The sequence below is a fragment of the Drosophila innubila genome, assembly GCF_004354385.1.
Source record: "Drosophila innubila isolate TH190305 chromosome 3R unlocalized genomic scaffold, UK_Dinn_1.0 2_E_3R, whole genome shotgun sequence".
NCBI lineage: Eukaryota > Metazoa > Arthropoda > Insecta > Diptera > Drosophilidae > Drosophila > Drosophila innubila.
The window spans coordinates 17,116,923-17,135,975 of NW_022995380.1; the positions used below are offsets into that span (position 1 = coordinate 17,116,923).

Consider the following 19,053-nt stretch of genomic DNA (forward strand, 5'->3'; position numbering starts at 1 on the left):
CCCCTAAAGAAATGCCAATTGAATCGGATTTCTGCTCATAAAAGTGAGATATGACAATTTTCATATAAAAACAATATTTGTTTAGTTGTTATTAGCTTATTCAAAACCACATTTATTTATTGCGCCGGCAATACCGCAACATGGACGGTAGAAGCCAGCGAAACACCAAACAAGAGTGTATTATAGTAATAATGGCGCCAGTGTTTAGGCGGTGGACGCAGCTGCAGCAGCAGCAGCGCTGACAGTGGCGGCGGCTTCCTCGCGGAGGCGATCCTTCTTGAGGGGACCCATGAATGCCAGCTTGTCGGCTGGGGTCTGGAAGCGACCATGACCCATCTTGGATGAGGTGTCGATGAACTTGAGCTTGATCTGCTCCAATGCCGAGCGCTTGGTGTGACGCAGCAGGGACTTGCGCAGGGTGATGATGCGCTTCTTGGAGCCAATGCAGCAGCCCTTGATCATGACGAAGTCATTGTTGACCTCACCATAATGGGGGAAACCACCCATGGGGGTGATGCTCTTGTCGGTCAAATCGTACTCCGTGGAGGCGTTGTTCTTGATGACCTGCAACAGGACAAAAGAGATTCACGGATTAGACATGGGTTCAACAAAAGAATCTTGGAGTTGTTCTGTTAAAGCTGCATTGTCAGTCCTATCATTATAAACATCATGGTTGTTCAAATTTGTTTTTGTTTCGATGTCGTTATTATAATGGTGTTATCATCATTTGGAGCAGTTAAGAGTAGAGCAGTCTTTGTCAGAAAGGAAAATGTGCTTACCTTGCCATCCTTGGTGTGGATGCCGGCACCGATGCGGTAGATCTTCTTGTTGATCTCGGTACGGTGATGGTAGCCCTTCTGACCAGCACGTGCCACGGTGGTGGACACACGGGACGGATGCCAGGCACCAATACAGGCAACCTTGCGCAGACCCTTGTGCGTCTTGCGGGGCAGCTTCTTGGTGTGCCAACGCGAGGTGACACCCTTGAATCCCTTACCCTTGGTCACGCCCACGCAATCGATCATCTCATCCTGGCCAAACACATTGCTGACCTGGATGGGCTTCTCGAGATGCTCACGCGCCCACTTGACCTTCTCCTCAATGGAGCCACCGTTCAACTGGATCTCCATAATGTGCGCCTTCTTTTGGCGTTGCTTGATCAAACGGATCTAGAGATAAACAAATGCGAAATTGTTAATAACAATGAATTAAAATACACAATCATGATGATGATGAATTGGGACTGTGCGTGATATGGTTTAACCGAGCGATCATTGCCTGAGCGGCTGCGCACCGTTACTGGAATATATCAAACATCGCCACCCGAAGGGCAATTTCATCTGCGACGTTGCATCCATAACTGTGCATTGAAAAGGCACAGCGCGAATGCTTTTTAGGCCAGGCGCACCAACTGAGCCGAAGCACAGTCGGCGCAACAAGACCAAGGACGTCGCCCATGAGAGCATGAGATGAGAGGGAGCGAGGGCAAAGGAAAGAGAATAATAATTACCTGCGAGTGGGCAATCACACGGATGACCTTGCAGTAACGCAGCATCTTGCGGAAATCGTTCTCGATGCTCTTCTTGCCGAGATCATCGGTCCACTTCTTGCTGGCCTTGGTGAATGCCTTCTTCTTGCTCTTGCACCTGATTGATTGAAGGAGGGGGTTTTTGTTTTGTGAGGATTTGCAATAGTTTAAAAACGGGAGCCAGTCGATCAATCGATTGCGAGGATTCCCCTTATTACTTTCAAGTCTCTGTGCGGGTGAGAGATAGAACGGGAAGCGCACCTCATCGCAATTTACAGCGAGCGGAGATGTCATCTTCCATGACGTGATCACTCCACAATTGGCAATGCAAATTGCCAAAACAGCAGCTCACACGACTTGCATTGATTTAAAAAGCTCTCTCAGCGAACTGATCCAAGAACTTTATATAGTTTTCCATTGTGGAATTTAGTTAAATATATTCAAGTGAAGATTGTCACGTGGTCACATCATCGCAATGTAAATATAAATATATATGTATGCAAAACTGTGATCAGAAGGAAGGCAGCAGAGATGGTAAAAAAGGCTTCTCAACAGGGTTTTATTGCTCATTCAGATACCATCTTATCATCATTTAACAGTTAGCAACATTGCATTTGATGTGTAACCACGTGTTCCACACAACAACCAACCAACAAAACAAAATGGCGGCCTGTGTTTAGATACATACCAGTTCTTATAGAAGCGACGACGGCACTCCTCGGACAAATGCTGTGCCCAGACATTGACCAGAGCACGCAGACCGAATGGAGTCTCGATGTAACCAACGGCGCCAACAACAATCATGGGTGGCGTCTCCAACACGGTCACAGCCTCGACGACCTCCTTCTTGTTGATCTCTGTGGGAAAGGAAAACCAACAAATTCGAGGTTAAGCATGTGTTTTCTCAATACTAAACAATTGTTTGCTTATTATGCAAATCAGTCCGCCCTAGTTAAATTATAATCACGGTTGATCATATGTTTCTAACCATAAATTTTAACTGTTTCTCATCATGGAAATTGCATGTAACATAATATACAGCAAGTCAAGTAATTGTTTTGACAAAGAAAAATATACAAAAAGCAACAATAGCAATTACATAGTGATGTAAAGCAACTCGATACACAGATATATTGAATTATGTTGAATCTATTGACATTACTATGCATTAATCAATATTGATGTATACTTTTTTTTACATCACTACAATTACTTGACAAACTGCATGTAAATTGAACTAAGAATCTCTACTCACTTGAACCAGGACGATCCGCCTCGCGCACAATGTGCGTCATGCCGGCCTTGTAGCCGATAAAGCAAGTCATATGGACAGGCTTGCTGGCATCATCCTTGGGGAAAGCCTTGACCTTGCCACGGTGGCGACAGGAGCGCTTCTTGGGGTAGAAGGCCATGGAGCCATGACGAGGCGCTGAGAACTTACGATGAGACTGTAAAAGGGACAAACGAAAACAATTTACTTAATCATTTGTATTCTTTACACTTTTTCTTATACATTTAATATTCTTGAGGTTATGTATGCACTTTTAATTTGCAGCTGCATCACACGTGGTCGATATGATAATAACAAATAGTTCTAAAACTATGGCATCACAGCAAATTACTTTAAGTCACGTTTGTATTCTATTGCATTCAATTATTTGTAATAAATCTATTGCAACTGGTTTAATTATAATCTGTTGATTTTATCTGACTGTTCACGGAGCTAAACTTACCATGGCGTCTGTTCACTTCAGACGTTGAAACAAAAAGAAAGGAAGTGAATGCTCAAAACGTGAAGTTGGCTCCGTTTGCTGTGTACAGCATTGCCAACTCAATAAAATTGCGTTAAGTTGGCTGCGATTGTATTGGTCAAATACAAAGCGCTGTCAACTTTTTCAATCCGACAAGAAATTACCCAGCACTAGTGATTCAAAAATTTAAAGTGAGGTGAATTTAAATTTCAAAATGCATTTACTTTGCAACAAATTAATAATTTGAAAAAAATTTGAAATTCGAAATTAGACCAAATTAAGGTTTTAATTAAGTTCGTCAGTCTTTGGTAAGAGATGTTAGAAAATTTAATGCCAAAAAATAAATACACATATATAAAAAAAACAAAAAAATTCAAAGAAAAATCCAGCAAAAATTTTTAAAATTCTAGCTTAAAAATTAAGAAAAATTCCAATTTAAGTGAATTTTCTTGGGTGCATCCAAATTTTCATTTTGATTAAATTAGAACCAGCTGCCAGATCGGGAAATTTTGCTGGGTGGCAACCTTTGGACCTGTTGTCACATTAATTGGCGCCGATTTGTTGCATATTTTCTATTTATTATAAAAAAAGTGTATAAAAATGCGAACAAGCACAGATCCTGATCATACCATTTTGCTTAATGAGTCCATCAGCTCCTATGAAATATGCTCAAATGACTTTGCTTACAACTTGCTCTGCGTAGCGCAAAAAAAGCATCTTTCACTGATTTTGATTAGCCTGCCGGTAAGTAAATAAATACACATGTATAATAACATTAATGTTATTTCAAAAGCTATATCACGTACTTTGTAGGAGGAAAGTGGCGAGTTCATGTGGAACCATGTACAAGACTTGGAGATTACGGAAAAGGATGCACGTTGCCATGTGATGGCCTTCTCTCCAGATACGTCTCTGAACTGCACACCAAATAAAGTCACAATTTGTGCTGCGATTGGACATTGTGATATCAAACTGTTTCACACGGACCTCAATCAGTACAGCAGTGTGCAATCCTTGCGTGGACACAGCGATTATGTTAACGACATTGCCTGGGTCTGCGATGGCGAATTGATTGCCTCTGTCAGCGATGACTTCACCTGTAAGTTCTGGAACATCACCACCGACTTGCAGAACGTGATCACATTCTGTTTATCGTCGGCGGGCATGTCGGTCAAGTGTCATCCGGAGGATACCAACAAAGTGCTCGTAGCTGAGAAGCGTGGTATGATTCACAAATGATTCAAATTGCATAAATATTTCTATCATTATTTACTTTGTTCCCTTTAGGAATTGTTCATTTGTATAATGTGCGCAGCAAGCAAACAGTTGTTTCCGTGGAATCCCCCAAGTTTCCGCTTATGTCCGCCGATTGGGCCCACAGCAATCGATTGTTTGTAACCGCTTTAGCTGGTGGAGACATTGTCACCTGGGATCTGAGCCGACCGCTGACTCCAGTTGATGTAAAGCAGGTGCATGAAGATGGTGGACGCACTGTGCGATTTTCACCAGGCAGCTCTGAGATTGCAATGGCCAGCATTGGTCGTCCGGATCTAACGTTGAAAGTGTTTGTGGCCAAGTCGACGGTGCCGCTAATTGAGTCGTCTCTAAAAACATATGGCGGCTTAGCTTGGCATCATCGATTGCCGTATATTAGCGCGGCATCTGATAGAAAATTGTATTTCTGGAAGGTGCAAATTAAGTAAATTTTAAATCATCATTAAATAAATCCAAACAAATGTTACTAGTGCAATTTACTGTTGAACAAATATTTTTGGCTGGAAAGTGTGGCAGCACTATGCGATGTTAATGTTAAATAACATAATTATTAAAACAAGCTGGCAGCACAGACAACAGTTATATTTTACTCTAAGAAGTTGGCAGCACTGCTGGCTAAATGAAAACAAGTCGCATAAATTGCAAATAATTATTGAGCAAAAGTAGCAAAAATATGTCAAATGCAGAGACACAGGTATCCAGTTTGCCGATGCCGCCAGAGCGTTACATCAGCAACTACACGGAAGAGAACATAAGGAGAAATCGAGCGCCGCGTCCGCCGCCGCCACCTTCACAACATGAAGTGTATAGCATGTTTGGGATACAGTATAACAACGACGAGATGATACGCTCACTGGAGTCGCAAAACATCAAGCGCCTAATACCAATACACTTTGACCGTCGAAAGGAGCTCAAGAAACTGAATCACTCGCTGCTCGTCAACTTTTTAGATCTCATTGACTTTCTCATATTGAATCCGGATAGTCCAAGGCGCACAGAGAAGGTATCTACTCTACCTGGGTAATCTAAGCATAATAAAGTAGGTTTGTTTCTTTCTTACAGATTGATGATCTGAGTTTGCTCTTTGTAAACATGCATCATTTACTTAATGAGTTCAGACCACATCAGGCGCGAGAAACTTTGCGAGTGATGATGGAAATGCAAAAGAGACAACGCGTCGAAACGGCCACCCGTTTTCAGAAGCACTTGGAGCGAGTGCGAGATGTGGTCAATAGTGCATTCTCTGCGCTGCCCACACTATTTGATGATGACGATGGTTCGGCCAAGGTCAAAATGGAAGTGGATCCTTTAGAGTCGAATGCGGCAGCCAAAAATGATCCTAGCTATCAACATGATCGCATGATGTGTAAACTTGTGGATGTCATTGAATAGAGACACGATTTGGTTTAAAAGGAAACTTACGAAGCATATGTATTAGTGCACCCTTCTAGGCTAACTGATATCTGTATAAAACTATTATAATTAATTATAGGAAATACATAAAAAAAAACAACAATAAACATAATCAACGGTTATGGTTTAAGATAAGATTCATAGCTTTGTCACTCAAAGATTATAAGTGTCTGTTAAGAGACTTGTTTCTCTTCATATAGCGAAAATCATTTGAATCATTTCTAATCTTTACAATCAAGTAGGAATCGTGTTGTCTCTTTGATAAGGAGCGGTTATATCTATGATAAAAAGACTACTTTATTTTAAGGAAAATACCATTTGAAAGTTGATGCTCGAAGTGTTCGTAGAAGGAAAAACACATTTCATAATAAAGCCGTTTATTTCAGTAAAAAAAATATATACATATCCTAAGACTAGATAGACCATAAGGAACATGACTCAAAAAAATAATGGCATTTTTAATCGTGAAAAAGCTAAAGGTAATGCAAATATTCGAATTAAATAATTATAAGCTTGTTCACATTCATTTGTAGATTTCACAGATACTGATACAGATATAGATGGGAATTCTAATAGCACTGCCGTGGCCAGTATTGGCACCCCAGAGGACACACCGGCAGATTTTGACAAAGCTATTGAGACCGCTGGCTTCGGACGTTTCAACCTAATCCTATTTATTTTGGCAATATTAGGAACTTGTGCCAATATGTTTGAATCTACCACAATGTCATACATTCTGCCCATTGCGGAATGTGATCTTCACTTAACACTAACGGATAAAGGAGTCCTGAATGCCTGTGCATATGCCGGCATGATTATTTCCGCTATTCCCTGGGGATATTTGTCTGATACAAAGGGTCGTCGCAAGGTGCTTGTCTGTGGTTACTTTTTGACCTGCATCTGTGTCCTTGGCAGTGCGCTGAGTCAGAACTTTATAATGCTGGTAACTTTCAAGTTTTTATGCGGTCTTATGTAAGTACTTATTAATGTTTGGAATGTGGCATGTCATATTAATTTATCAACTTATGGGGTTTCAGGGTGAATGGCCCTGCAGCTGTGCTCTATACGTATCTGACCGAAATGCATGGTCCCAAATACAGATCCTATGTACTGATGGTTGTTGGGATGATAACTTCTCTATCTCTATTGATATTGCCCGTGATGGCATGGGGCATCTTTCCCAGGGATTGGGACTTTGTGCTGTTTGACAGTCTCAACAGTAAGTTAAGCATTTCAGATTGTGTGTAGCACAATTGACTCTTCTGTAACCTCAATCAATCAATCAATCACGACGCTAATAACTTTATCATATGGGAGAAAAAATTGTTGAATATTTTTTCTTTAAACGACGATAAACGACTCCAAGTTATTCCAATTATATAAACGCAGGAAAAAAATAACTAGCTACAATTTTTGTTTTTCGAAATTTCCCATATCCTTTAAACTATTGATATTTATCTCAGAAAATAGATGTATAAGCTTATAAAATATTTTAGTTCACAGCTGGCAGGTATTTTTGTTTGTCTGTGCATTGCCCAGTTTATTTAGTGGACTTTTGATAACTGCATTACCCGAAAGTCCGAAATATCTGATGTCCCAAAGTCGGAATGTGGAAGCTTTGCAAGCGCTGCAAAGGATCTATCACATTAACACGGGAAAACCAAAGGACACCTATCCAGTGGGTACATTTACTTATAAATACATGCCAATATTATTTCAATTGCTGACGATACACACAGATCAAATCCCTTATACTGGAGGTACCTAGTCGTGATGCCCAGAAGGATGAAGTTATCTACACCATCGGGGAGAAGGCAGCGGATAAAACTGAGCCTGTCAAGCGTCCAAGTCGAAGTCTGTTGGAGAGTCTGCGGGCTGGAATGCTTCAGATGAAGCCCATGTTCCATAAGCCACTTCTGGGTCTGGCGCTGCAATGTTTTACAATGCAATTCACCATGTTTTTGGGATTGAACAGCTTTCGTCTATGGCTTCCTCAGTTATTCTCCTCGATGGCGGACTATGAGGCCGAGTTCGTTGGCGAAGATGTCTCAGCCAGCATGTGCACGATTATTGAGTATAGCGTCAATAAAACCGCCGAGACGTTGACAAATCATGAGAACGCTTGCGCTGTGGTACGTGATAACGTGATAAGAGATAAGATCTGTTTATCTGCTGCATCATTTTGACGTCGAACAGACCAGCCCATATGCTTAACTACGCTTCTGTTACTCTGTTTTTATTTAGCCCAAAACGATCTCAATGGATATGTACTTGAATAACATTATAGTTTCGGCCTGTGGTGTAGTGGGCTACTTACTCGCCGGATCGATAATACGACTCATTGGTACAAAGCGTCTTCTAAGTAAGTGGATCTTTTGGATTTACAAGTGTCGTATCTGAAATCTTTATCAATTTCGATCGTTATAGCTTATGGACTGTTCATATCTGGCATACTTGGCATGACGCTCTATTGGTCCTTTAACAGCCTGATGACAATTATCATCTCCTCGGCCTTTATTACCGTGGCGTGTGTTTCAGTGTCCTCTCTCCTGGGCGCTGTTGTTGCACTTTTTCCCACACAATTGCGGTGAGATAGATTAGACAATACGTTCTCAAGCCTAGTGATATATTTGATATTCTTTACAGATCTCTTGTTGTGGCCACTGCCATGATGTGTGGTCGTTTGGGAGCTCTCTCCGGTAATCTACTCTTTCCAGTTTTCATGCAGATCGGTTGTCTACCACCTTTTATTATGGTCGGCGCAGCTATGTTAAGTAAGTATTCTCCTAAATTTATTCAATACATAAACAATTATACGAATTCATCTAATTTGTAACATTTCAGTTGCTGCTGTGTTTTCAATTGTCATTCCCAATCCCAAAAAGGCGACATTTACATAAATAATATTATGAAAACTTATTCTAGGGGTTTTAATGACTATGTATGCCAATGTAACTTAAAGTTGTTAAAAATATTGTTTGCATATATTTATTTGCCGTTGTTTGTTCATAATTGTGCAAGACAAAAAAATATAAAGTTGAATTAAAATAATGAATTGATTTAAATTTTATTTAATAAAAAGCAACGTTAACAGAAATAATAGTTTAATTTTTCTTTCATTTATCACTAATGTTTTTTTTCAGCTTTTTAAACGTTATTCTTGAGTAAAAACTCTAATGTCGTGGACTAAAGCGATTTGTCATGTTGTATTTCACCATGAAGATGACGTAGAAAACTATTCAGAATACTGATACGAACTGGTTTTAGGGTAACTTAATAGCCCTAAGATTATGATATACTCTTTGAGTAAAAGTACAATTATGTAAATAATATATTTAGTGTGGTAAATAGCCATAACTACTTACCAAATCATCACACGTCGTGCTCAAAACGTGTTATCTAAGATAATTTTACTTGCTCCGTCTACCTGATGAGAGATATCATCGTTTTGGGTCTGCTGCCATGCTGATGAGGAACCCTTAAAGATTAAGAGTACTCTCAAAGGTGAATTGTTTAATTTAGAAAAGTGGTTAAACATCGTTATCTTTATAGCTTCACTTATTATATCTCAGTGAATCTTCACTTTTCAGTTCCCATATTAATATAAGCACTTTGCCATTCATAAGAATGCATCATTCGCAATTCGATACTCAAAGTGATAGCATCCTTGGAAAAAATAATAAATAAATTCCAAAGCGAACTCGGAAACTGTGAACCAACTATGATAAATTGATATACTATATTATAAATTCATTTATGAACTGTTATGCAATGCGCTTTTAATTAAAAAAAGTGTACATTTTAATTGAACAACCAATAAATATTTTAATTAAAATAAATTGTGATATTCGCTTTAATAAATATGGCCGAGAACAATAACGAAAGTGATATTCGTGAAAAAGCGAAAGGTAAAATTGCTTAAAAAAAGTGAACAACAATTTATACATAAAAGAAGATGCAATATTTTGAAAGTGAAATGTGAAAAAACAGAGATACAGCTCTGGACTATTCAACTGTATAACGGATATTTTACTATGTTCATTGATATGAATACTTAATCTTAGGACGTACCGGTTTCGGTTTGATTCCTTGAAATTAGCTAAATATTTTAAAATAACCCATGGTTACTGAATGCACCTATTGATTTATAATATTTATAGACATCGAAACAGACACAGATGGTCATTCCAATAGCACAGCTGTTGCTACCATTGGCTCTCCGGAGGATGCACCAGCGGACTTTGACAAGGCAATTGTTGCCTCTGGCTTTGGACGCTTCAATCTAATCCTGTTGATTGTCGCAATTCCAGCAACATGTGCCAATATGTTTGAATCTACCACAATGTCATACATTCTGCCCATTGCGGAATGTGATCTTCACTTAACACTAACGGATAAGGGAGTCCTGAATGCCTGTGCATATGCCGGCATGATTATTTCCGCTATTCCCTGGGGATATTTGGCTGATACAAAGGGTCGTCGCAAGGTGCTTGTCTGTGGTTACCTCCTAACCTGCATCTGTGTCCTTGGCAGTGCGCTGAGTCAGAACTTTATAATGCTGGTAACTTTCAAGTTTCTAGGCGGTCTCATGTAAGTACTTATTAATGTTTGGAATGTGGCATGTCATATTATATTATCAACTTGTGGGTTTTCAGGGTGAATGGCCCTGCAGCTGTGCTCTTCACGTATCTCACCGAAATGCATGGTCCCAAATACAGATCCCATGTACTGATGGTTGTTGGAATGATAACATCCGCCTCCACTTTGTTGCTGCCTATGCTGGCGTGGGGAATCTTTCCCAGAGATTGGGACTTTCTACTCTTTGGTATTCTCGACAGTAAGTTAAACACTTCAGCTTGTGTTTGATCTGTGGTCCATCACACATTCTTATGCTTTCAGTTCACAGCTGGCAGATCTTCTTGTTTGTCTGTGCATTGCCCAGTTTAATTAGTGGACTTGTGCTATATGCAATGCCAGAGAGTCCCAGATTTCTAATGGGCCAGGGCCGAAATACGGAGGCCTTGGAGATGTTGCAAAGGATCTATCACATTAACACGGGAAAGCCAAAGGACACCTATCCAGTGGGTACATTTACTTTTAAATACATGTCAATATTATTTCAATTGCTGACGATACACACAGATCAAATCCCTTATACTGGAGGTACCAAGTCGTGATGCCCAGAAGGATGAAGTTATCTACACCATCGAGGAGAAGGCAGCGGATAAAACGGAGCCTGTCAAGCGTCCAAGTCGAAGTCTGTTGGAGAGTCTGCGAGCTGGAATGCTTCAGATGAAGCCCATGTTCCATAAGCCACTGCTGGGTCTGGCTATACATTGTTACACGATGCAGTTCTGTATATTTCTGGGCATGAACACCATACGCCTCTGGCTACCTCAGCTGTTCGCCTCAATGGCGGAATATGAGGCGCAGTATGCCAATGAAGGTGGCTCAGCAACCATGTGCACAATTCTCGAATACAGTGTGAATAAAACAGCCGATACTCTAGCAAATCATGAGAACGTTTGCGCTGTGGTAAGTGATAACTTCTAAGAGATAAAAACCACTTAATTTCGATAAAACAGCTTCCATCATCGTGACGTTAAGCAAACTTAGACTGACATGCATTTCTCACTCTTCTTGCAGCCTAAAACAATTTCAATGGATATGTATATAAACAATATTATCGTGTCGTTCTGTGGACTTTTGGGCTACTTTTTTGCCGGAGCGATAATTAAATTAATTGGCGCCAAACGTTTGTTAAGTAAGTGAATCATGAGGTGACTAAGCTTATTTTATAATTGAAAATGTATATTTTGTCCCACAGCTTATGGTCTGCTCGTATCTGGAGTCCTTGGCATTGCGCTCTATTGGTCTGTTAACAGCCTGTCCACTATTGTAATCTCTTCGGCCTTTGTTACTGTGTCGGGCGTTGCTGTTTCCTCCCTTCTGGGCGCAGTTGTTGCGCTCTTTCCCACACAATTGCGGTAAGAATATAAAATACTTTCTTAAATTGTGAGATTATTTTGATATGCCTTTCAGATCTCTTGTTGTGGCCATTGCCATGATGTTTGGTCGTTTGGGAGCACTCTCTGGAAATCTACTTTTTCCGATATTCATACAGATCGGATGTGTTCCGCCCTTTGTGATGGTCGCTTCAGTTATGTTGCGTAGGTTTTCCATATAACATCTTGCATAATTACTATGGGTTGTAATACTTATTAAATTTTTTTATTTTTGATTTTTCAGTTGCTGCCCTGCTTTCAATTTTCGTACCCAATCCCAAAAAGGCAGCTTTTACTTAAAATATTTATCTTATCTTACATAATTATTCTATATAATTTTTTTTGTAATGACTGTTTATATTAGTGTTATATTACTCTAACTTAAGTTGTAAAAAGTATTTGCTGACAAGCTTTTAGTTGTAGTGCTATAATTTTACTCGTAACTGTAACATACAAATGCAAGTACTTAATATAAAATAAGTCCAGTTTATTCAGAATCAAATTATTCTTTTAAATAAACATTTTGGTAGTCGAAATAAATATGTAAAGTATTGCTTTATTTTTACATTTCATTACCTTTAATTATCATTTACAGAGTGGTTATTTAATTAACTTATCAATTCATTTAGCATGTGAATGCAGTTTGTATATAAATATTCAATTAAAGTATAAATATATTGCAACCAAGAGGATAAAGTTGAAGCCAACGATAAATTCGTTGCTGCATATTTTATTAACGCCAATTAAGTTGGTCAGATAAAATGGCAGCTGAGTATTAGTGTCAATTTCGTTGGCCTCGAATATGGCAAATATGTCAAATGAAAATACCTCTATTGCATTGGTTTATTGAAACTTCTTAAAGTTTAATGAATAAAGTGATTAAGCGGAATTGCGCTTGTATACTTAATAAACTTATTTACAATTTACATAACAAACATTTGAGTTTAAGCCCGAATAAAAATGGCCAATTAATTTTAGTATTTTTAAATTAAAGTCTACATTTGTAAGTTTAAGCTTTAAATAGAAAATGTAAAATTATTGGCTCTATATTCGATGAGTAAGAAAATAATTTCAAATAATTGATCATATGAAATGTAAAACCTAGAAGGCTATTAATTATTTTCAAAATTAAATTTGTTGCTTTTAATAGAGATATATGATTTATCGAATTGTGTATTAAATATTATAATATTATATTAAGATGGCCGAAGCAGCTAGTTCAGTGGGTCAAACCGCTGACTTCGAAACGGCGATTGCCGAATGCGGCTTCGGGCTCTTCAATGTGTTCATTATGATCTGTTCGATGCCTTGCCTCTCGGCCATGGTCTTCTCTGCCACGGCCATGTCGTATGTTATGCCCACGGCCGAGTGTGAGTTGAAGCTATCGCTGCTGGACAAGGGCATGATGAATGCTGTCACGTATGCTGGTATGGTAAAAGCTGAGACAATTTGCAATATCATCTAATCGAGATCAGTGTATAGGTATGATCATTTCGGCCATACCCTGGGGATTTGTGGCGGATACGATGGGTCGTCGCTTGGTCTTGATTAGTGGCGGTTGGATCGATGGCATCTGTGTTTTGTGTGCGGCCATGAGTCAGAACTCATCCCAGCTGATGGCCTTTAAGTTCTTTGATGGATTTATGTGGGTATAGAGCCACCTCAAACATACTGTGTTTATCCAAATGCCTTTTCTTTTGATAGCGTCTGCGGCCCTTTTGCCGTGGTTGTCAGCAATCTGGCCGAATTCCATGGCAAAAAGCATAGGCACTTTATAATGCTTTTTATTGGACTCAGCGTATCTCTTGGCGCACTAACGATAACCCTGATGGCTTACTTTCTGCTGCCCGTTCACATTTACTTTAATGTTGGCAAATTTCATTGTTGGTGAAACTTATTAATTACATCGTCTCTTTGACTGGATTAATTCAATTCTATTGCAGTTCACACCTGGCAGATCTTTCTGGCATTGACCGCATTGCCTAGCCTTACAAGTGGCTTTCTGCATATCTTTTTACCTGAGAGTCCCAAGTTCCTGATGTCCCAGGGCAACTACAGCAAGGCATTAAGTTCCTTGCAACGCATCTATGCAATGAATAAACGCAAGAGTCGCGACTCTTATCCGGTAATCTAACATATTATTGATTATATTTAAATTTCTTTATTATTATTTGATTATGTCATTAACAGATCACAACGCTAACGGATGCCACTCCAGAGCGATCCGAGTTGCAAGATCCAACAGGAGAAAGTCCTTTACGTGAGCGGTTTGACCGAACCAAGCGCAGGTTCTACGAGGGCCTGAAGCAGCTGAAGCCAATGTTTTGCAGTCCATATCTGGCATTATCCACCAGGGTGTATAGCCTGCATTTTTGTCAGATTATGTGGTAAATATTCCCATCCATCGACTTAAGTGTTTTATAACCAACATTTTATTTGATGTTATGAAAGTGTGAACTCAGTGCGTCTGTGGTTGCCACAAATCTTTGCCACAATGCAGACATTTCAGGTAAACGGGATTCTTGATAAGAGCATGTGTGCCGTTTTAGATCATAATACGAATCGACGCAGCAATACCGCAGTATTGAAGGAGGAGTGCGACATAGTAGGTAGGAGATCTTTTTGGAAAATATTTCAAGCTCTAAAGTAATCAACCTGAACGTATAGCATCAGCAACCGGAGACATATACGAATAACATTATTGTGGCACTCGTTGGTCTGGTTGGGTTTCTCCTCTTCTTTCCAATCTTGCGCATTCGAGGAGTTGTCAATCACATACTGAGTACGTTTTTAAATCGCTTAGCTAATCAATATATATATTTCTTCATTTAACATACAGAGGTCTGTCTCTTTATAAGTACCTTTCTTGTGGGTGGACTTTATTTCTCCACCTCCATGGGAATGACTCTCATAATAGCCTCCATCTATTTGACAATCATGGGAGTTTGTGCATCAACAATAATCGGTATGAGTGTGGTCGTATTTCCCACTCTAATGAGGTGAGTCTTAACCAGAGGCTGACACAACTATATATCTCAATTAAAAAGTATTAGTTGATTTTTATTGTAAAAATTGCAGTTCTTATTTTAGACTTTTAGTATACAAATCAATAAAAAATAATAATTAAATGTAAGTTTTTTAAGATAACGCGTTTCTTTATAGAACGATGGTTTTATTGCTGATCATGACATTCGGACGTTTGGGTTCGGTTACCGGAAATCTTTTGCTACCGATCTTCATACAAATGAGCTGCTGGGCGCCTTTTCTTTGGCTTACTTCACTAATGACCAGTAAGTAATATCCATATTATATATAAAACCTACATATAAAGTTTATAATACTCAACAGTTGCCTTCGTAATGTCATTGTTCTTAAAAGTGGATTTCCAGCAGCCGCTAAATTAACCTTTGTCGCGACATATTTTATTAAATGACCATGGGCATTCGTATGGGCAAATATAGCATCATTAATCCAAATAAAGGTTCCCAATTTGACAGTCAGCGTAATTGGGACAAAGCCTCTTCATCTTATTGTGTTTCTATTCAGCTTTTATTTGTTCGTTTGATTAATCTGCACTCGCATTAAGTCAAATCAACGCTTCAACGATGAAATAATAAACACAATTTCAGACAACTTTGCAAGTAATTCTACAGCCTAAAAGGTATAAATGTGTTTATTTTATAGACTTGTCTATTTTTATGTATATCCCCAGTATATTTTAATCAATTAAACACAGAACTAAAAAAGTTTGCTGGCAATCTGATTATTATCGCCTTAAATAATTTTTGTATAATCGAATAATAAGAAATATAAATTATTTAAAAGAAGAAGAGTAAACTTATTATTGATTGTTCTATTTTCATTTTTATGCATATTAAAGATTTAATTTATTTTTTTGAATTTAAATTATTGATTTAAATGTATAGTTACGTGTCGGCTACATACAGCCTGACAATAAATTAATAAATTTCTTCTAGTTCTGCATAAATAATTGTTCGCAGTATAAGATTTGCCAAAAAAAATCTCTAGAGAAAATATTTAAATTATACTTTGGCTATTCAGCTTGTGAGCCAACTTAAATATAATAATAATTTAGTGGCAACTTAATGCTCAATCCATACAATGGGTACATTAATCAAAGAGATTTTACTGAACTGCGGTTTAATCCAGCTAATTAGATTTTAATCATGCCAAAGCAAATGCTGATTAATTTCATTCTTAGCTTGAAGTGCTGTCCGACCAAGCGACCAAGTCCAGACCAAAGTCCTCAATAGACCGAACCCACAGTTCCCAATTCCAATCCTGACTCCACCATTCGGTTTATTGTGTGCTCAATGCAGCTGTGGCATGTTAATTATTCTTTTTGTGGTCATCAATTAATTAGCAGTTGCAGAAATGAATTCAATGTGCGCTACAATAGCTTCCAAAGTGATTTTTCACATCAAAAATCAGGGAACAAAGAAAACTTGTTCGTCTAGGGAGAACAGTGTGTCACATAAATCAAAGAAAACTGTTTAGAAGTTTGGAAGTATACATATCTCCCCCTTCAGATAGTTGTTGACTAGTTCTATGCATGGAACAAGTTAATACGAGTATGTGTGTATCCTGCATGGCAAGTAGACTTGCCCTATCCTTTTTACTATCTTGGCAGGAAGTGCTGTCTCCTGCGCCATGTCACATGCAACCCATTTCTCATGCTGTCAAAACAAACTCAAGCGGTAATTGACACATGTTGACTTGTGGAAGCTCTCAAGTGTTATGTGTGCTTCCCTCTATTTGGCGTGATACGATATCGAAATTAATAGTTTGCCATCTGCCATATACGAAAGCAGCATACAGACACTTAATTAAAGATTCACATCTAATTCAATAAAAGCTCTCAGCATTGAAAGTGAAAAAGTTATAACACATATGTCGAAATCAGTTTTTTCCAATAAATTTACTATTTCTTGTCAGAGTAAACTTGAACAATTTAAAAGTATCCTAGAAATAAAGTTCTAACATTCCAGAAATATAATTTCTTAACCAAAATTATGTAGATATATATCACAATCTACGCTAGTGACGAAAGCATCACGAAAATTGCAAAAGTTGACTAGTGCAGTTGATAGAAAAATAAACTAAATTTTCTTAGAATCAAATTTAAAATCAATTTGCAGTTTGAAACAGCAAATATCAGTTATAATATAATAGATAATTTGGTCAGTTACCATAAAAGTTCATTCAAGAGTTTTTAGCTAGAATAATGAGTTTATTTTAATTTTTGACATATTTTTATTATAATTTGATACTTATGCGATGGCTGTTTAAGCTAATAGAGAGAGGGAAGTGGAGGCTAGGGAGGAACGACAGTGCATTATAGACGGCGTTCCATAAAATCCAAAAACACCAACTTAACATAAATTTAGCATAATAAACATGTGGAAATCGCGTTGAATATCATCAAAAAAATGTGTAAATATGTTGTGGGTGGGCGTGGATAACGGAGTGTTGAGGATTGTGGAGACATGTAATGTATGCCATAAACTAAGCGCATAAAAACAGCAACAAAACAAGGATGCATATAGTATGCGTGCGTATCCCTGACTAGTTAAAACCGAGATCAGAGGTGGGGATGAGTGTGCTCTTTGTGTGTGTGTAGTTGTTGCTGCTGTTGTATGTGGCTAGTGTTTGGGGCGTGTTACAGTATGCTTAAATGAGCAGTCATAATCTAAAATGTGCGCACACACAGAAAGACAGACAGACGGACAGACGGACGGATAGGCACAGCCACAAATTCCCAATCGCAGACTTTAGCTAACACAAATTCAATGACAAACACACAAACAGCGACAGACACATACGCACACCCACACACACACCTACATACATTCATACATACATATGTATGTATGACATTTATGCCTATCCCACGCATTTACAGTTGGACTGCCCACTGGCCTTGGCCATGTCCTCTATAATGATTTACAGGTCATTCATCATATCAACACACAGCGCAGAAATTTTGTTTGACTCAGTCGCAACCGCAGCCTAAACAAAGCCGAAGGCAATAAGTGCAAAGCAGCAATAACAATGCTCCCAGCAAATTAGAGAGCACAAGCACAAAAATTCGCAATCTATCTCTCTTACTCTCTCATTTCAAGTCTGCCTATTGTTGCTATAAATGTTGCATGGCATGGCTTAGCAACATGCTGCCAGCAGTTTGTTACTGACTTCTGTCAACAGGTTGTGTGAATGTTGCCAAGCGAGTCAATGTGCGTGTGACTTTGTGTCGGTGTCTGTGTGTTGATGTTGCCGCCTTGCCATTTGCAGGACAATTTGTAGTCACAATGTAAAGCTCGCAGTTGTCGGCAGCATTCGCAGCAGTGAAGTTCACGCGTAACGGTTGAAAAATTCGAGCTCAGCTAACGGTGAAGAACTCTTCAGTTTTTGTTGCGTCTCAGTGTGTGTTGTGTTGATGTTGCTAAGCCGCAAAAAACCAAAGGCAAAGCAAACAAAAAACATAAGATTTGTCCAAGAAAATAATAAATTAAACCAATAAATTAAATTAAATTATTCCAAATAAATCTGTGTTGAAAGCGGAACTGTGTTGTGTGTTAAATAATTCATGTGTTACTTATTAGATAATAATTAAAAAAATTAAATAATATAAAATTTATTAACTAACTAACTGAATGTTTACTTGATGTGATAAATTTTTAGCAAAATATAGTATTATTATATTGCTTAAACGATATAATATACATGCGTATACTTAATATTACAAATTTAACCCATTGCTGTGTTTAGCAATTCAGTGCTAGTTTGTTTCGGTGTATGCCATGCAACTTGTTGTAGCCCACGCCCACATCGTATCACAACAACAAGCTACCGTTTAAATATTCATAAAGGAAGCCCAATCTCCCTCTATATCGTCATCATACTCGTTAAATCCTTAACCTGCGACCATAACGGTTAAGCACGAAGCGCGTAATTAAAGTCCACAATTTGTGATGTGCATATGCGGACGTTGCTACTGTTGCACCACCACGGGAATCATGAGCTCCGGTGGCTTCATGGTCAGCCACAAAGATATCTATGG

General features: G+C 38.5%; 5 protein-coding genes and 2 non-coding genes across 10 annotated transcripts; 4 read left to right on the forward strand and 3 right to left on the reverse strand.

Moving 5' to 3' along the window:
• Nucleotides 1–76: 76 nt before the first annotated feature.
• LOC117792708 (60S ribosomal protein L3) lies at nt 77–3,356 on the reverse strand. 2 transcript variants are annotated; one of them, XM_034632940.1, is made up of 6 exons: nt 3,262–3,344; nt 2,784–2,976; nt 2,217–2,385; nt 1,511–1,646; nt 780–1,169; nt 77–564 (listed from the first exon to the last, which is right to left on the reverse strand). In XM_034632940.1, exons 1-6 carry the CDS (start codon nt 3,262–3,264, stop codon nt 205–207), a joined length of 1,251 nt encoding a protein of 416 aa, XP_034488831.1. In that variant the 5' UTR covers nt 3,265–3,344; the 3' UTR covers nt 77–204. The 2 variants fall into 2 exon arrangements, with proteins under 2 accessions (XP_034488831.1, XP_034488832.1); XM_034632941.1 differs by lacking the exons at nt 77–564; nt 780–1,169; nt 1,511–1,646 and adding an exon at nt 1,674–1,928 and having other exon boundaries at nt 3,262–3,356.
• Nucleotides 2,036–2,123, reverse strand: LOC117793087. Its single transcript, XR_004618229.1, has one exon. It is a non-coding gene; the product is annotated as a small nucleolar RNA U83 (small nucleolar RNA).
• On the reverse strand, nt 2,463–2,542 carry LOC117793086. The gene has a single exon (XR_004618228.1). It is a non-coding gene; the product is annotated as a small nucleolar RNA U43 (small nucleolar RNA).
• Nucleotides 3,357–5,143: 1,787 nt separating the features above from the next.
• Nucleotides 5,144–6,102, forward strand: LOC117790320 (mediator of RNA polymerase II transcription subunit 7). The gene is made up of 2 exons (XM_034629737.1): nt 5,144–5,557; nt 5,617–6,102. Exons 1-2 carry the CDS (start codon nt 5,228–5,230, stop codon nt 5,944–5,946), a joined length of 660 nt encoding a protein of 219 aa, XP_034485628.1. The 5' UTR covers nt 5,144–5,227; the 3' UTR covers nt 5,947–6,102.
• Nucleotides 6,103–6,184: 82 nt separating this feature from the next.
• LOC117790317 (synaptic vesicle glycoprotein 2C-like) lies at nt 6,185–9,036 on the forward strand. Of its 2 annotated transcripts, none has more exons than XM_034629732.1 (9): nt 6,185–6,446; nt 6,501–6,939; nt 7,005–7,186; nt 7,464–7,645; nt 7,707–8,099; nt 8,212–8,329; nt 8,395–8,554; nt 8,614–8,741; nt 8,812–9,036. In XM_034629732.1, the coding sequence occupies exons 1-9, from the start codon at nt 6,401–6,403 to the stop codon at nt 8,865–8,867; spliced, it is 1,704 nt and encodes a 567-aa protein (XP_034485623.1). In that variant the 5' UTR covers nt 6,185–6,400; the 3' UTR covers nt 8,868–9,036. The 2 variants fall into 2 exon arrangements, with proteins under 2 accessions (XP_034485623.1, XP_034485624.1); XM_034629733.1 differs by having other exon boundaries at nt 6,510–6,939.
• Nucleotides 9,037–9,623: 587 nt separating this feature from the next.
• On the forward strand, nt 9,624–12,469 carry LOC117790318 (synaptic vesicle glycoprotein 2B-like). The gene is made up of 9 exons (XM_034629734.1): nt 9,624–9,875; nt 10,128–10,557; nt 10,623–10,804; nt 10,867–11,048; nt 11,110–11,502; nt 11,614–11,731; nt 11,795–11,954; nt 12,010–12,137; nt 12,217–12,469. The coding sequence occupies exons 1-9, from the start codon at nt 9,830–9,832 to the stop codon at nt 12,270–12,272; spliced, it is 1,695 nt and encodes a 564-aa protein (XP_034485625.1). The 5' UTR covers nt 9,624–9,829; the 3' UTR covers nt 12,273–12,469.
• A 704-nt stretch (nt 12,470–13,173) lies between these two features.
• Nucleotides 13,174–15,497, forward strand: LOC117790319 (synaptic vesicle glycoprotein 2B). 2 transcript variants are annotated; one of them, XM_034629735.1, is made up of 10 exons: nt 13,174–13,399; nt 13,455–13,617; nt 13,677–13,855; nt 13,916–14,097; nt 14,163–14,359; nt 14,424–14,577; nt 14,640–14,754; nt 14,812–14,971; nt 15,135–15,262; nt 15,321–15,497. In XM_034629735.1, the coding sequence occupies exons 1-10, from the start codon at nt 13,174–13,176 to the stop codon at nt 15,374–15,376; spliced, it is 1,560 nt and encodes a 519-aa protein (XP_034485626.1). In that variant the 3' UTR covers nt 15,377–15,497. The 2 variants fall into 2 exon arrangements, with proteins under 2 accessions (XP_034485626.1, XP_034485627.1); XM_034629736.1 differs by lacking the exons at nt 14,812–14,971; nt 15,135–15,262; nt 15,321–15,497 and having other exon boundaries at nt 14,424–14,581; nt 14,640–14,748.
• The last annotated feature ends 3,556 nt before the right edge of the window (nt 15,498–19,053 follow it).

Bases quoted from the DNA above. Each gene is read 5' to 3' on its own strand.
- LOC117792708 (XM_034632940.1), bottom strand. The intron at 1,647-2,216 runs GTATGTATCTAA...TCAATCAATCAG, and splicing joins CGTCGCTTCTATAAGAACTG to GTGCAAGAGCAAGAAGAAGG. The intron at 565-779 runs GTAAGCACATTT...GTCCTGTTGCAG, and splicing joins TCCACACCAAGGATGGCAAG to GTCATCAAGAACAACGCCTC.
- LOC117790317 (XM_034629732.1), top strand. From the start codon at position 6,401: ATGACTCAAAAAAATAATGGCATTTTTAATCGTGAAAAAGCTAAAG. The intron at 8,330-8,394 runs GTAAGTGGATCT...CGATCGTTATAG, and splicing joins TGGTACAAAGCGTCTTCTAA to CTTATGGACTGTTCATATCT. The intron at 8,555-8,613 runs GTGAGATAGATT...TATTCTTTACAG, and splicing joins CTTTTTCCCACACAATTGCG to ATCTCTTGTTGTGGCCACTG.
- LOC117790320 (XM_034629737.1), top strand. From the start codon at position 5,228: ATGTCAAATGCAGAGACACAGGTATCCAGTTTGCCGATGCCGCCAGAG. The intron at 5,558-5,616 runs GTATCTACTCTA...TCTTTCTTACAG, and splicing joins GTCCAAGGCGCACAGAGAAG to ATTGATGATCTGAGTTTGCT.
- LOC117790318 (XM_034629734.1), top strand. From the start codon at position 9,830: ATGGCCGAGAACAATAACGAAAGTGATATTCGTGAAAAAGCGAAAG. The intron at 11,732-11,794 runs GTAAGTGAATCA...TTTGTCCCACAG, and splicing joins TGGCGCCAAACGTTTGTTAA to CTTATGGTCTGCTCGTATCT. The intron at 12,138-12,216 runs GTAGGTTTTCCA...TTGATTTTTCAG, and splicing joins GGTCGCTTCAGTTATGTTGC to TTGCTGCCCTGCTTTCAATT.
- LOC117790319 (XM_034629735.1), top strand. From the start codon at position 13,174: ATGGCCGAAGCAGCTAGTTCAGTGGGTCAAACCGCTGACTTCGAAACG. The intron at 13,400-13,454 runs GTATGGTAAAAG...ATCAGTGTATAG, and splicing joins GAATGCTGTCACGTATGCTG to GTATGATCATTTCGGCCATA. The intron at 14,360-14,423 runs GTAAATATTCCC...ATGTTATGAAAG, and splicing joins CATTTTTGTCAGATTATGTG to TGTGAACTCAGTGCGTCTGT.